The sequence below is a fragment of the Gossypium arboreum genome, chromosome 12, assembly GCF_025698485.1.
Source record: "Gossypium arboreum isolate Shixiya-1 chromosome 12, ASM2569848v2, whole genome shotgun sequence".
Classification (NCBI taxonomy): Eukaryota; Viridiplantae; Streptophyta; class Magnoliopsida; order Malvales; family Malvaceae; genus Gossypium; species Gossypium arboreum.
Genome location: NC_069081.1, coordinates 96,318,318 through 96,334,383, shown reverse-complemented (window position 1 = coordinate 96,334,383; position 16,066 = coordinate 96,318,318). Strand labels below are relative to the sequence as shown.

At 34.4% G+C, this 16,066-nt stretch overlaps 1 protein-coding gene across 2 annotated transcripts; it reads right to left on the bottom strand.

Moving 5' to 3' along the window:
• Window positions 1-743: 743 nt before the first annotated feature.
• On the bottom strand, window positions 744-14,480 carry LOC108479305 (uncharacterized). 2 transcript variants are annotated; one of them, XM_017781824.2, is made up of 25 exons: window positions 14,166-14,474; window positions 13,003-13,611; window positions 12,789-12,913; window positions 12,571-12,665; window positions 12,246-12,479; window positions 11,380-11,470; window positions 10,153-10,204; window positions 9,439-9,504; window positions 7,469-7,623; window positions 6,686-6,756; window positions 5,877-6,071; window positions 5,645-5,683; window positions 5,075-5,182; window positions 4,893-4,982; window positions 4,642-4,717; window positions 4,139-4,235; window positions 3,944-4,013; window positions 3,683-3,859; window positions 3,480-3,602; window positions 2,795-2,878; window positions 2,092-2,276; window positions 1,845-1,983; window positions 1,705-1,764; window positions 1,355-1,426; window positions 744-1,183 (listed from the first exon to the last, which is right to left on the bottom strand). In XM_017781824.2, the coding sequence occupies exons 2-25, from the start codon at window positions 13,584-13,586 to the stop codon at window positions 1,076-1,078; spliced, it is 3,096 nt and encodes a 1,031-aa protein (XP_017637313.1). In that variant the 5' UTR covers window positions 13,587-13,611; window positions 14,166-14,474; the 3' UTR covers window positions 744-1,075. The 2 variants fall into 2 exon arrangements, with proteins under 2 accessions (XP_017637313.1, XP_017637314.1); XM_017781825.2 differs by lacking the exon at window positions 9,439-9,504 and having other exon boundaries at window positions 14,166-14,480.
• Window positions 14,481-16,066: the final 1,586 nt, after the last annotated feature.

The window sequence follows — 16,066 nt, the reverse complement described above, 5'->3', positions numbered from 1 at the left end:
AATAGAAAACTAGATTGAATTGTTATTAAAACCTGAACTAGATTCATCCATCGAATGGTTATGGGAAAAAAATTCAACTAGATTGATGGACTCAATTGAAATTTAATAAATAATTTGATCTAAGATTCGACATAAAATATATCATTAAGCAAAAACTCAATTTAATCGATAAAAAACCTTAATAAAAATCAAATTGATATATTATGCTTATAATTAATAAAATTTGAACATTTAATTTCATGATTTTGCATGAAAATCTATGTATTAACTAAAATATTTTAATTTCGATAGATTTTATCTAAATTCACCAACAAAATAAAATTTAATAATTGCTATAAATCCTTGTAACCTCTATTAATTTAAAATTTAATCCTTAATACTTTTATTAAAATTCAAGTTTAATTTTTAACATTATTATTTTATTAAATTTAAATTTATTATATCATTATTGTTTTTAATTACATGATTACCAAAACAAAACAAAACAAAAGCTATCCCATAAAATTTAACGAAAAAATATTAATGATTTTAAAATCTAAAGGATAGAGATTAAATTTATGAAAACAAGCCTACAAAGATTAAATTTCAACATGAAATAAAATTCGAGACATTTAAGATCTCATTTAAGGAAATTAACCGATCCAAACAATGGAAAAATTCTCACCCATTTGATCATCAATCCGATTTCTCAACCTTAATAGAATAGCAATAACCATATCTATAACATTGGAATATTACCTGTATTATTCTAACAGAATGAACATCAGTTAAAAAGATATATTAAATTTCTTTTAAACTTTTTTCTGCATATTCGGATGGTCATATCTATTTATGTATCTAATGACTAACAAATACAAATATAAACTTAAATACTTCAAAAAGAAAGTCAGACTACATACTGCATTTTATACTTGGGAGGATCCTTTCTTTCCTATTCCCCACCCACCTAGCATAGGACAATGAAGATCATTCAAACACCTAACAAGTTACACCACGCTACGCGTTGCCTTCTCTCATCCGTACAAACTGGATGAAAAATAAAATTTTTTAAAAGAATGGAGCAAAATTTTTTGTATTAGAAACCAAAAGGTGACTTCCTTCTGCTACCACCTTCTCCATACTGCTCGTTCCATTTCCTCAGCTCATTCATGCTTGCAGCATCATAAGCAACGGATGGACCCACCTGTTTTTTTTTTTTTTTTTACATAAACACAATATCATCACATTAACTCAACTGAGAATCATATTCAATGTTACTCTGATTGTGTGTGTTAAATACAGATATGTTAGCAGCATGAGGATATTCAATGTTACTCTGATTGGTTTCATACTCTTAAAACAAGGGTAGTCTTACCTTGGCTTTTGATTGAATAAAGTCATCCAAATTAAGAGGCCTTAGTACACCAGCTGCATCATTTTTGCCACCCTAGACAGTCAAGTGGAAAACGTTAACACCATATTTAAACTGTATACTTGTCTTTTTACGCTGTTCGTTTTTCGAATGTGTGGAATGTCAGAATCTAAATGTACCAACAGATTACTTAGGATCTCTCCTTAAACATAGTGCAGAATACTTCCTTGCAAAATGGTATAAAGGATGCAGGAAGAATATGCAGAAGGTGCATAAGAATTGAAGTGAAAGATCATACTATTAGCTAGAAATGCAATCATATCGATACATCATTTAAGTGCACAAGAAAGTACCTTGTTTTCTTCTTCTAGAAGTTCTTGCACAGGCCTGTACGCTGCAGCTATACAGAGGTTCTGCACAGAAAATTATGGAGAAATATAAGCTGTGGACAATTCAACACTTCAACTAGCGTGTACTAAAATCAGTACTTTACCTTCAAATCACTGCCAGAATACCCCTCAGTTGCATTTGCAAGTTCTTCAAATGAAAAATTACATCCTATATTCTCTTGTGCAAGAAATATTTTCAGTATCTTCATGCGGTTTCCAGCATCTGGTAAGTCAACATATATCCTAAATGGCCACCCAGCATAATTCATAAGCAATACTGATTACTACCATAACTGTTACCAAATATGCACAAGGAACTTGCTTGCAGAACCTCATGAGTGTCAGATTTACCTTCTTGGTAAGCGACGAATAACAGCATCATCAAGATCAAAGGGCCTATTTGTGGCACCAAGGATGAGGATTCTTTGGCTATCTTTTGACCTTAATCCATCCCAAGCTGCCATGAACTCGTTTCTCATTCTCCTAGTTGCCTCATGCTCAAAACCACCACCACGAGCACCCAGCAAACTATCAACCTATGATACAAAATTCAATTCCCAAAATTTAATCCCAAGCATCAAGAAAAATTACTCAAAATCCAATATATATAATATAATTGAAAACAACCCCCTTGGGAGCACTAACTAATATTCATGAGTGTATACATCCAGAAAGAGGTAATTTGTTCATGTGAACTTGCATAGTATTACATATTGCAAGAAATCAAATGAAACCAGTTTTCACCTAAAATTTTAGACGGGGCTCATGAAGCAAGCCTCTTTCACTTATGTCGTGTGTATTTTCTTCATTTATTTTCTTTTTTTCTGAGGTTTACCTTATAGGATAGAGGACCTCATAGGAATTGTTGCATTTCTGAAAAGATAGAACACTTTCCTCTCTTTAGAAAAGAGAACTTGCATATTATAGAAAGATAATCTTCACCTAAGATTTGGCTCATTCAATCCTCAAGTCTTTCTGGATATGGTGTAATGATAAAAAATTGTCCAGCAGCTTAATAGAAAACAGTTTTCCCCCCACCCAAATAAGAACTCACCTCGTCAACAAAAATAATGACTGGTGCCAGCTTGCTAGCAAAAGAGAAAAGGGCCTTGGTGAGCTTTTCAGCGTCTCCAAACCACTGTGAAGCAGATAAAAGTAATATCAGAATTGCAAGTGTTTTCAGGGTGAAACGGAAACAAGAACTCAACAGTACATCAGCAAGAATTTTCTTCTTTTTCTATCTTTACAGTCCTCAATTTTCCTTCCCTTTTATTCTTTTTGGCCATTATGCATAATATAGTTTGTCAATTCGCATGCCACCATAGGTAGTATCATTATTCTAAACACCAGCCCATCTTCAGTTGCTGCTAAACTTTCAATCTAACATAAACTTATTTCGACATCAAAAATGAAAGAAAGAAAATGATACCTAATAAGAAATACAGTACAAACAAAACAGAGACACCTAGACAAGGCAGCACTAATGCCTTTGCAAACAAAATTGCACCACCCATGATGGAAAACAAGAAATCTGCCGAGATAGTAAGTAGATAAATACTCTAGTAATTACATCAGTTAGTTAATTCAGGCCGAGGTCGGATTTTCCTCGATCATAAAACTGTTATCGACAGAGAAATGGAATTACCATAAAAAGAGGTGAGTGCTACGCAACAAATACAGGGTCTGTGAAATGAAACAAGTACTATAATCTCATTGGATCGACATTAATTTTTGCATACCTTCGATGTAAGAGCAGAACCAGTTATGCTGATAAAGTTGGCTCCCGCTTCTGTTGCCAGTGCCTTAGCAAGAAGGGTTTTCCCGGTTCCAGGAGGACCAAAAAGTAATATTCCTTTGCAAGGCTGAAAAGAGGTTCACACAGTTACATACAGAAATCTTACCCAATTTCCATTAGCATCCACAGAAATATAAGGTCAAATACCCGCAATAGATTTCCATGAGAGAAAAGTTCAGGTCTTCGCATTGGAAGAATGACAAGTTCATTCAATGCTTTCTTCACATCTTCAAGAGCACCAATATCATCAAATTTGACACCAATTTCACCAGGTGCTACCACAGCTGAAACAAAGTTGCTTTCATACTCATCCTTTGCAAGGTTCTGCAAGATTTACATCAAGTAAATCAGTATTGATGTCACATTCAAGTTTTGATTCTTTTATAATAATGGGAACGCAATTCATGCCTTCAGGTTTTGTGCAGGTTTCCGAGATAATGTTTCTTCCTCCTTCAATCTCATAACTGCAATTTCAAGGCTTCACATGAAATGAAGAAAAAGTAAAAAACAAGTGGTGGAATCCTTGATATTGTTATGCATATATAGGGCATACATATGGTCATTAACATGCCTGCAAATACTTATCAACTTAGGGAGGCATACCTTTCACGAGGCAGACATAATCTTTCGCCTTTTATGGAAGGAAGCGTGCAAGATGATAAGTAATGGTTTTTAGCCCAACCAACAACCTTTTCAGCTTCTGCCAACACAATTAAGAGGTAGCTTAGTACCAAATTATTTTACGATACAAGAACAATTAATCAATCTCATTCCCTGTAGACAGCAAAAGTGGTATTCCCAGAGATCCAAGTTAACAGAACCAGCATATTGTGAAGTTTTCAGCTACTAAACTTAACATGGTCATAACTAGTATGGTTGATAGCACTTCTTATTGTAATCACAAGCAAAAGATTGGCAATACCAATGACATCACGTGATTCACCTCTAAAAAGAGTTAAAATGAAATTGATTTTGCTTTAGTGGTCAAATTAACTCATTCCTATTTCACCAAGATTATGTCACTTCTTGACAAGTAACTTTGACATACAGGAAGACTATTTTATTCAAGTAAAAATTGTTGAAATTACACGTATATGAATCCTTACTCCGTTTAGTCAGTATCACACCATCAGTATTTGTTTGTAATAGGTCCAAACATGACAGCTCATTCTCCTCAAGAACCTGCAAGGCAATTGTTTCAGCAATAATATTTCCATAACAAACAAATGTTACAATGATATTAACAGTAGGCCTCAGTTGCATTTGCACTCCACTACTTAAACCACATTCTATCCCTTTAAACATAAAAATTGAACACAAAAGCTGTGAAATAATCAAATCGAAATTTACTGCATACCTTATGTAATTCATTTAGATTGCTTCTTGATATCACGATTCTCCGATCCTCATCAAGTTGTTTATTAAATATTCTAAGGAGATCTTCCTCCTGGGAAGAGTAGAAAAAGATTAAAAGAGAGAGACAGAAACATTTGGACAATTAAGACTAGTCTTAAACCTCCTATTTTCCCTAGGAGTTACCTTAGGAGGATGAATACACAAAACATTAGTAAAGAGCTTATATATTTCATCATCAGTAGATCTCTTGGTTGCTTTAAGACCCTCAGTAAGACGCTTCAAAGGGAGAGGCTGCAAAATAGAACTCATATTAATATTGCTCAGAGTACGCTTGCATATAAACATATTGAAAAGCCATAACAACAAAAGCACTTCAGAAACCATGAACATTAAAAAAAAACAAATAAAAGAACCTCATTTGTTATATTTAAGAAACAGGAAAAAAATGATAATACACCCATTCAAAGAACATATATTAGATGACGACCTAGAGATTCTCGGCTCTCTAATCCCAACTCCATTCCCACCTTCTATGCATTAATCACTTAAATCACCAAGACAGTTTGCTTCAAAGACTCAAAAGTCTGGAAGAATATATATACACACATATATGTGATAGTACTTAAATTACAAAGACATTAATGGTGTTGCAAGGCATCAAAGTTCATTAAGTTGCTGAATTAATTGATTGAGATTTGATTAGATAGATGGAGAACAATCATAACCAGGAACCAACAAGATGGAAAAGCATACCAGTTTTGCAAGGCGACCAAAATTTGGCAGTATCATCGTCTGTTGAGGATGGCAGTGATTGATAATAGACAGAAAAAAGGAAAATGTCATTGCTAAAAATTAACAAAAAGTTATAAATAAATACATGCTACAAATTATCATCTGGAGTGTGATTTTATGAGTGCAAGTATTTATTAGTCATCATTAAAATACATATTATTGAAAGCTTAAGATGTCAGCTATCAATGCTTACAAATTTCTCTTTCTCCTTTGACCCTGTTTCAACTCTGTTCTGCCCACAAATCAAAACAACAGGACCTGATAATTTGTCAAACATTTCATGAACCTTGCTGACAAATTCTTTACGTTTTGACTTGGGAACCGCCCTACACAACCACTGTGAAGAATCTTGAAAATATACGATAAGAGGTTGCTTGGAATTCAAAACCTGAAAAGAAGGCAAAAGCAAGAATCAAGGACCAAAGAAGCCCTGGTTAAAACTCAATTAACACGTCAAGGAACAGCTTTACATGTAGACTAACCAAAGGCAGAATTCATTAAATGCTTCTGGGAATTCAAATTGGACTTCGATTTTAAATTTTTATATTTCAAATACTTAAAATTCATGAATTTTCCCTTTGTTTGGATGAATTCAGGATAAAAAATTCAAGACTTACCTTGAGAAGAGAGACAACATTGATTGATTTGTGATACTTTCAGAAGTAATATGAAATCCTAATTTCAACTTCTTACCGTAGTCAATAAAATATGAATAATGCCAAGGGCCACTAAGGGGACAACAAGGCATTGAATTACCACAAGCAGCCAGAAGGTAGTGGATTTTTCAGCTATCACACATCAGCTTTTACTTGCTGGAGGTATTGATACAACCTCTAAAAACTAAGATCAATGGAATTTAGAGAGAGAGTTTGAAGCGCTGATGTTATGGTAATTTCTCCTTTTCATTTGAATAACTCCTGTTATTAAATTCTACCGGATGCTATTGGAAGTTGGCAGAAGAACATAGAACTTCCATCTGAAAATTCTTTCAGAAAATCTTACCTCACATAAAGCTTCCATGGCAATATAGCAGTCCTCTGCCTGAGTATCATGATCATGCTCGACATCCTTAACTGCAAACAAGTTGTCAGTTTGTTTAAATTTACCTCATTGACAAATAAATTCTCACATAATATAGTATAAGTGTGTGCACAAAAAAGCATAGATCAGTGCAAACCAAATAAATTTTCACATAATATAATATCTAACAAATGTAACAGAATATACTAACATCTAGAAGGCAAAAAAGATTACATGTAATGAAAACATAAGATGGTGTTCAGACAATCTAAAGCCTAGGAAGAAGAAAATTGTCCCATTCATCCAACTACCAAAAGAGAAGCTGAAGGCATCTCAATATTTTTTTAACAGAACATTTCCTAAAAAACCAAGGTTGATGAAAGAACTTTAGATATGATCCAATTGAATATTCTACGAAGTTGTGTATATTTTTTCAAGAATATCTAGCCTACTTAAAAACAATTGAATAACTTTCAACGAAAATAGTCAAGCAACACAATATCAAGAACATTCATGTTAATTTATCTATAACCCGACGTCATTTCAATCACAAGCATTATTTATATGGTGGCTGATACAGTTGACAGCTTATGGTTGAGAACTGCCAAGTCTTACTTAAAAAAGCAATTAATAAACTGAGTTTTAATAACAGGAAATACTGAGGCAAGAACAGCATTAAGAATACTTTAAACAAAATGAATAGAAAGGACAAAAAGTGGATTTGGAAACCAAAAAATATAATCCCTACTGACATGAAATATATACCATTTAACCAATAAACTGGTGGGCTAGCAGACTCCTCAGTGGATTTCTCATCCTTCTCTTCTTTTGCTCTGTTATCAGTACTAATATCCAAAATGACAGCAACTCTGTCTCCGTTCACCTCATATACCTCACCACGTTGACCGCTACATAGGGGTCTGCAGACATCAAACATCAGTAAAAGTGCCACAATATCAAAATTAGGATGTTTAAAACTGGAAACATACAGATATAACTTGAAACGCAGTTCCCTCAAACAAGTTCAAGCTTTATTAGCACATTGACTATCGTAATTCATTCTTCACAGAAAAAAGGTAGAAAACAAAAGAGCAGTGTACCAGACTAGAAGAAACAATATAAAACAGAAAAGGAATTGCAGTTAGTATAATGATGGTCAAAAAGGAAAGATACATAAAGCAATTCCACAGAACTCTATGTTTTACATAATTTGCTACAAGCACATCTCCATCTGAACAGAACACTAATCATATAAACAAGCGATACTGCCAGGATACTATCCAAATTGTTTTAAATAATTGAAACAAAGACCACTCATGATGTAATCGCATTAAGATATTAATACCAGATCAACCATATCTAATGTAGGCAAATTCGATGCTACAACTCAAAATAGCACCTTCCTAGAGAAATATTGTGTTCTAAATATATGATATGTCTAGTCATCCATTCCTCACTTGCACGATTAAGAAACCCTCAAACCTATTTATAATTTTTTTTTGCCAATAAAAAAGCCTAAAGCTTGGAACTGGAAACTAATTCAGCCACTTTCAATCCATCTGTATGATAACAATCTATCCCTCCATACACTTATCTATTATAGAATATCTGAAGAATGTAATCAGATCAAATGTCCTTTTGAAAGGGTAAAACTCCTGAACTAGCAGGCTTATTTGGAACCACAAATAATAATAATAATAATAATAATAATAATAATAACAACAACAACAATAACAATAACAAGACCAGCTAACAAGCTCTCAACTAGCCTAACCAAGGAAAAGTAAAGAAAATAAAGCAAAGACTGTCAAAGAAGAGTATTTGCATTTAAAAGGATTCTCACTCATCACACACGCTTTTAGAATATTAAAAAAGATGTCCTCAAATGTAGCCAATAATATCTATTAAACAATTGGCTATAGCCCACTTTGAAGCACAAGACAGAGTTCAACAAAAGAATCTTCATATTAAATGATTTTCCACGTATATGTGGCTAGCATCATATTTTCCTTTATATTTGGTCCTCTAGTACGGAGAAAACCGGTACGAGCCACACTCTCACGCCAACAGTTTTTGGAGTTTCCTTCTTGTCACCCATGATTATGAAGCACGAAACAGCAGTCATTGGATTCAATTATATCTAGATGGGTTTCAACAGCCAGAACTACGAGCCAACCTATCCAGTGCCCACATTAATATTACCATCTCATAGATTGCTGAGCTCTTAAAGACATCATAATCTGAAGCAAATAGTTTGAAGTCATCCTAACTGAGAATGAGTTCAGGAGAAAAAGGATACAGACAAAACAAGATTTGAGCAGTAGTCGGAAGCAGATCTATGAATTTTAAGGACATAATGTTCAGAAGATTGAAACAAGCACGGTAGGCAATTGCCATGACCGGGGAAAAAGATATGACTATTGAAAGGAGAAGAGCCAATTTGTGAAAACAAAATAATTGAACACAAAGTCATGTAAGAAAAGATCCACTGACATCTTTTTAAGTTTCTAATCTATTGAAGGCGGAGATCTAGTTAGGTTAGTAAATATTATCTACCCACCAAGAAAATGACTGTGCATCATTTGCTCACAGGAAAACATTGTGGAAGACTTAAGGACCAAAAGGATCCTAAAATGAAAATGAACCATCACTAGAAAATGCAATTTCAGGAAATCCCTAAGAATAATAGGTTTAAGAGCTCTTCTTCCAGACAACAGACTGACTTACCAACCCACCTGCCTCGAATACTCGTATAAACATTAGTTGGACCATCAGATGTTGGTATCTTCCCCAATATGATCCTGTGATGGATATATATGTCAAAATCATAGGAAGGTGAAATGGAAGTTCTAGGAAAGGATGAATTTAGGGGTGTTTCTAGCAGGCAGAAATCAGCTATGACTATCCTAGAAGCATGGTTATTAGCAGTCATTATATACAACTAACTACTAGCTCAAACCATTTGATTTCAACAGACATAAACAACCTTGACACTCCAAAGAAGAGAGAGGGATTCCAAAATTACAGGGCGTATCTTGGGACTTGTCAATAAGGCATCTTATGAGCAATTGGACAACTGACAACTCAGTAATCTTTCCATAAATTGGAACCCATAAAAAAAACATACAAAAGGAAAACACAACAGAAACAATAAAATAAACAGGAAACTGATAAGAGATCCATCAACAACATAGTAATCTCCACAACTGCCTAAATAGAGTTGTAGCATTCTTCTTTTTCAACATTTTTCAGAAGTTCAAGAATTTCAAAAGTAAAATCACAGACTACCATTTGACATTCTTCATTTTCAATTCTTTAATAAATTAAACATAGTTAACATTTACTAAAGCAAAAAACAAAGCAGAATCTAAGAAATCTACCATATAGATGAACATGGTAGATACGTACAAAACCAAAACAATATATGGGCAAACTAATCCATTTCTTACCTTTTTTTAGCTTCACTCTGCACATTAGGTCCAATATATTTCACACGGTCCCCTAAATAGGAAGAAAAATAGTTAGAAGAATGCAGAGTAAAAAATCAAAACGTTTACACAGCTAGAACTGTATGAAAAGTAGTTATCATACACAGCATCCAGAGAGGTGGACATGTTGGGATCCAACACCAAACCAAACAAGAAAGACCAACCAACTTTGACGCTTAATTACACTGTCACAACCAAAAAGTAGAACAGCAGAAGCCTTACAAAATAACTATACTAACAACTCAAATTTTATTTCCATAGCCAAACTCCAACACAGCAGCTACTTTCAAATAATGTTGTTATCCATTAGACCATTCTAATTTTGAAGTGATGATACAACATTCGTTTTCTATGGCTCTCTTTGCTTCATACTTTTCTCTCTCTTCTGATAATGCCCTTGGTAGATGAACTCACATGCTCAAAGCATATTCAACTCATGCACTCCACCAACCTATGAACATGCATGTAAGCTCTAACAACCTAAACTCTTCTTGCCAGTTTAACTTTCACAAAGACCCATGGTGGATAACCAAGGGAGGATGCACGACCAATTGCCAAGAGCCTAACTTAATGTTAAGCATTCGGCTGAAAACTGGTTGGCAATAGGTGGAGGGGCCCAACTTTTAATATAAGACCACAGGAAACCCAATATCTCACAGATGTGAGATAACACTAGTTAACACTTAAAATATGCCAAAACGAAAAAAGGAAGACCAATAGTTTGTAGTACAAAGAGACTCCTTCCACATATCCAACCAATGAGCAAAGACTACTACTAGGAAAAAAAACAGCATTTCAAAAGTCTGAGACATGACTTTTTCGCCTGATAACATTTGACGTATCAGTGGTATGAATTTCATTTCACTTTTCAATTTCCATAGTGAAGGACTTCCTAAAAACCAAACCACGGGTATTCTAAAAGTACTTTCTATCTTTAGCAACAGGTTTCCTCAGTCAAAGGTTATAGAACATCTGCATAAACAAATTCAGAAGAAAACATAAACAAAGCCGACACAAAGAAAAGCTTATCTAATAGATAATTTCCCATGTTTTCATTCAAATCAAATACAACAAGAATACAGACAGCAAGCAATACCTTCTATTTTGAACACACATTTCAGAATGAATAGAACTTCCACATAAATTTAAAAAACATGTTTGCATATGTAGCCACCTGAAATTAGTTACCTTTCTTAAGAAGCTGCTTGGATTTATTAGCAGATTCATCGGCCTCAGTTTTTGAGGATTCTGAGGAACTCTCAGATTCTCCAGAGACTCTCTGGCACAGATGTAATAACATAATCAGACAGAATGCAAACCCACCATATAAAACAAGTTTTAAACATGCACAAGAAATAAAAAATTACATAAAAGAAAAATAAAAAAAGAACTAAGATTTAAGCTAATTGATAAGCCCTTTTGAACCCATTCGGAAATAGACTCAAACTATCCTTCTTACTCCCCCTCCACTTTCTGAGCTTTTTCCTGCCATAGGAACATTGCTCACAGTTTTACCGAGTACCATAATCTTTCAATCACAGTAAATCTCAGAAAGTGATGTGTGTATTTTTCAGCTTTGCAGCCTCAAAGATTGCTAGGTCAGGTCCAGCCCAGCACCGAAAACACCAAAATCATTCCATTAAAGATACCTTAGTTTTATAGAGATAACCTAGATTCACTCAGTCATATATTAAGATATCCAGGTTAACACTAATCAATCATAAACATTAGTACAAGCCTATCCAAAGACTAAATTTCTGGTTTCTGAGTTCCCTAGAGTCTGAGAGTTATAGAGTGAACATAAAATGCAGGGTTAGACCAGACGCCAATAAGAAAGGTTACCATTTAGAGATTAATAGATACACAAACCTAAATTAATAATGAGAAAAATCATTTATCCTCAAGGCATCATAAAACCATAAAAAAATGCCCTCGTACTTTTATACTGCATGAACTCATCCACTATTGACTTTTAAGCCCATTAGTCTGTTACATTTCATGCCTTCCCCTACCATGTGTTTTTGAAAAAGAACACCACCACCATGAAAATATACCTTCTCAAACTCTTCCAGGTTGTAGGGAACAAGCTTCTTGAGGGCTGCTTCAGCAGTTGCCTGCACTTCATCCTCATCACTGCAGTCTGTTCTTGTCTCATTGCTGCTTGTCCAGTCTTCCTCATTACTGGCATCATTCTCATCCTCAACATCTGACTCTGAAGTACCATCTACTACGGATTCCAGATTATCTTCATCTGATTCAGACTCAGATGAGCAATCATCACCAAAATCCTAAAAGAAAAGTTAACAGATAAAAACCCAAATTTGGAGCATAATCAAAGGGAAAGACAAAGTTTGAATTTCCAAGTCATGTAAATCTCACATATGGAGCAAGAATGCTGCTGTCAAGAACCAAAAGTGGTACTTGTAACTCTCGTGCCAGCGCCCTAACCACTCTCTCGCGATAAAGTTCAGTTCCTACAGAAAGCAAGACTTCGAAATTATAAAATGCAAAATATAATTTTTTATGTATAAATCAGAGATTGGATAAACAAGGATAGAAGAATTCATTGAAGAAAATAATTTATATCAGGTGCATACCTGGGACACTTTGAAGCAGTATTCTCCCACTCGAAGATGGCAATCGAGCACCATAAGAAGCACTGAGCTCCTTATGTTTCAAATTTGAAGCAACACATTCAACCAAAATATTTTTGGTATTCTCACTAGAGAGAAAAAAAATCATAGTAAATAAATAACATCAATAGAAATTTAAAAATAAAAAAGAAATGCCAAAAAATGCAATGATATTTACTGAATGTAATAAGGAAATGTTTCCCAAGAAACATGTATTTTCTGCCAAGGCACAACCCTACGCAAGAACTCGTTTTTAAACTTCTCACGTCTGGTCAAAAATGGCGATTCTTTCTTCTTACTCTCCATAGAAAGTTTTTCATTATTGAGCCATTCCTTTTGATCCTGTTCCCCAAGCTGAGCATGTACATCACAAGGCTTTACGTCATTCCCAAACTTTTCCCGCCGAGTCTTTCCCTTATCAAAGTTAGCCCCATCATTCACAGGTCTATAGTTATCCTCACTAGCATTCCTTCCCTCACCTTTAGAACTATACAAACGCAACTGATGGTTACTTAAACATGGAGCAGACCTTCCATAGAAACGTGCATTTATAAATGCAGGAGCAACACCTCGAGTATAAGATGAATCTAAAACACTTCTTCTAATCATACCAACATCCAAAGAACCAGTCCGCACAGAATATGGGTGGAACAAAGATCGATAACAAGCAAGATCCTGGCAATGTGGCTTAATTAAATGTTTCCACTGTTGAAACACCAGGCCCCATCTCTGGTTTCTACCCGTTATCCTCCTTGCATACATTGTAACCACCAGCTATTCTAAAAACCTGTTTTCCAAAGTAAGCTTCCATCAGTTGACATGGACACCAAGTAACAAATTAGCTACAAAAGATAAATAACGAAAGAGCAGTCATCATTAAAAAAATAGAAAAAAAAAAAAGCTATCAAAGAAACATCTCCAATCACCATTGCAAGCAACTAGATTTTAATAGTGTCGAAACCATTGGTTGCTATTTTATACCAACGATAAGCAACTTTATATCCGAGAGAAAATACAAAAAAGTTTTCAAAACCAATTCCGCCAAAAACAAACCAAAATTAACAACCTTTTCAAGTTGTGGAGGAAAATTGGTAATTCCAGGAAAACACAACCCATCGAAGAAATAGTTTCCTAAAGAAACTCCAGTTTTTTTCCCAATCGAATCCTTGTAAAAACAAACAAGTTAGCTATCCGAATATTCAAACTTTCTAAGCTTTCCCCACAAACCAACGACCGCCACAACTTCAATACCAATAGTCAAATACAATCAAACTGAAAAAGCTAGGATTAAAATTGAAAAATAAAATGTGTGGAGACATTAAAACAAGACAAGCAACAAACCTCTTGGTTATTAATGTTAGAAGCAAAGTTAAAGCGAGGTTTGTTGTCCAATGGACATGGTAAGGGGGAGGCTTTCTCAGAAACAGGGAGAAGAAAAAGGAAAGAATAGAGGTATGGGTGAAAGGAGAACGCGAAGGAAAGTGCGAGAAGAGCGCTGGTAATAAAAAGAGAGAGGGAGATAAGATCTGGTGAAGTGAGTGCAACAGCAGTCGTATGATAATGTCGTGTATGTTTTTTTTTTGTGTGTGTGTTTCTGCCGATTTTCGGCTTTTGTGTTTTGGGAGATCCGTAGGTTTGGTTTGATGGTGGTGAGTCAGATTTTTTAGGTTGGATTATTAGTTTTATTTTAACGAGAATTGGGCCAACCATTTAAACCGACTTGTCTCAGTTTGGGTCAATCTTATGGCCCTATTAAACTAGGCCTGGCCCTTTTTACTTTATTTCCTTTTACATATTTTTGGTCAACCTATGGTTTTAGTCCCTTTACTTTAATTAAATTTGAGATTTAATTTTCATATTTTAATTTATGATAATTTAGCCCCCATATTTCTATAATGTTATTAAATGGCTCAAATTATCAGCACCATTGATAAATGTCCATAAGATTAGGTAATATACTTATGCTTATTGATAAATGTACATAATTCATTTATTTTAGGTCCTTATTATGTTACTTTTTTTATTAATCTTCAAGTAAAATATATCTTAGCTTCATTTGTTTACAAAGGAATAGTTAGGGGGCTGTCAAGGGCCCCGATCCCTCCTAAAAATGACAAAATTTGAATTTAATCCTTTAAAATTTATAAAGATATAGGCTAAAATGGTGAAATTGCATTTTTATTATCATAAAAATTATAATTTAATTTCGGTCTCCCATAAAAAAAATTCTAACTTCACCACTGTTTGCATATATAGCATAACTTTTGCCTGCATTAGCCTTTTTCTTTATTTTTGCTTTGATTTTATATTAGCTACTTATAAATAAATATTTTGGTGTTTTGTGATTTAAATTAGGCACATATGAGCTTAGGATGTAATGTCGAGAATTATCAAGAGCAAAACAAACTACTACGAGGACCGCCAATGAAAGACGAGTGAGTTGTGGCCTAAAATACTCACACCCCAATGCAGATTGCATAGTTTAGCCCAAACGCTCACGTCCTAGAATGATTCCTTCACAAGCCCCAATAAGGAAATCCTGTGAGATTTAGCCATGGTGCCAACACCTGTGTATCAAGAATTTCTCTTCATTTTGACTTAGGGCTTTAAGGCTATTTTTGTCATTTTTCAAATATCAAAGTCCAAACAAGTATTGTAGCTCTAATTTAGGTCAAATAGACCTTATAAATAGCATTTTTAAAGGGTTAAACAACTTTTATTGCATTTAACTTTTGGCTTATTGCAAATTTATTGTTTTTGTATTTTTTTGTATTGTTAAACCCTCTTTTATAGTCAAATTAGTGAAGATTTGAAAGAGATTAAAAGGAATTATGAGAAGGGGATTTTTTTTTGAGGTTTTAGGGTTTTTTATTTGGGAGGATTTGCAGAAATTGTAATTTTAAGGGTGTTTTGGGGCTTAAAAGCCTCCAAAACTTGCAGATCACCATATCCAACCCCGATATTTCCTGCCCCAACATGGATATCGCGATACCCAAGGGCGGATATCGTGATATCCCTCATTTTTGTACCCTTTACATTCTATATTGTCTGAGGTATCGCGATACTAAGGGTTGGGCATCGTGATATCACTGTGTAAAACCAAAGTTTTTGTACTTTTGAAATTCAGAGGTATCGCAATACCAAAGACTCGATATTGCGATACCTAAAAAAAATTTTGGTCCCCAATCGAAATTGTTCAAGAAATCGCGATACCCCCATAGATATCGCAATTTCACTGAACA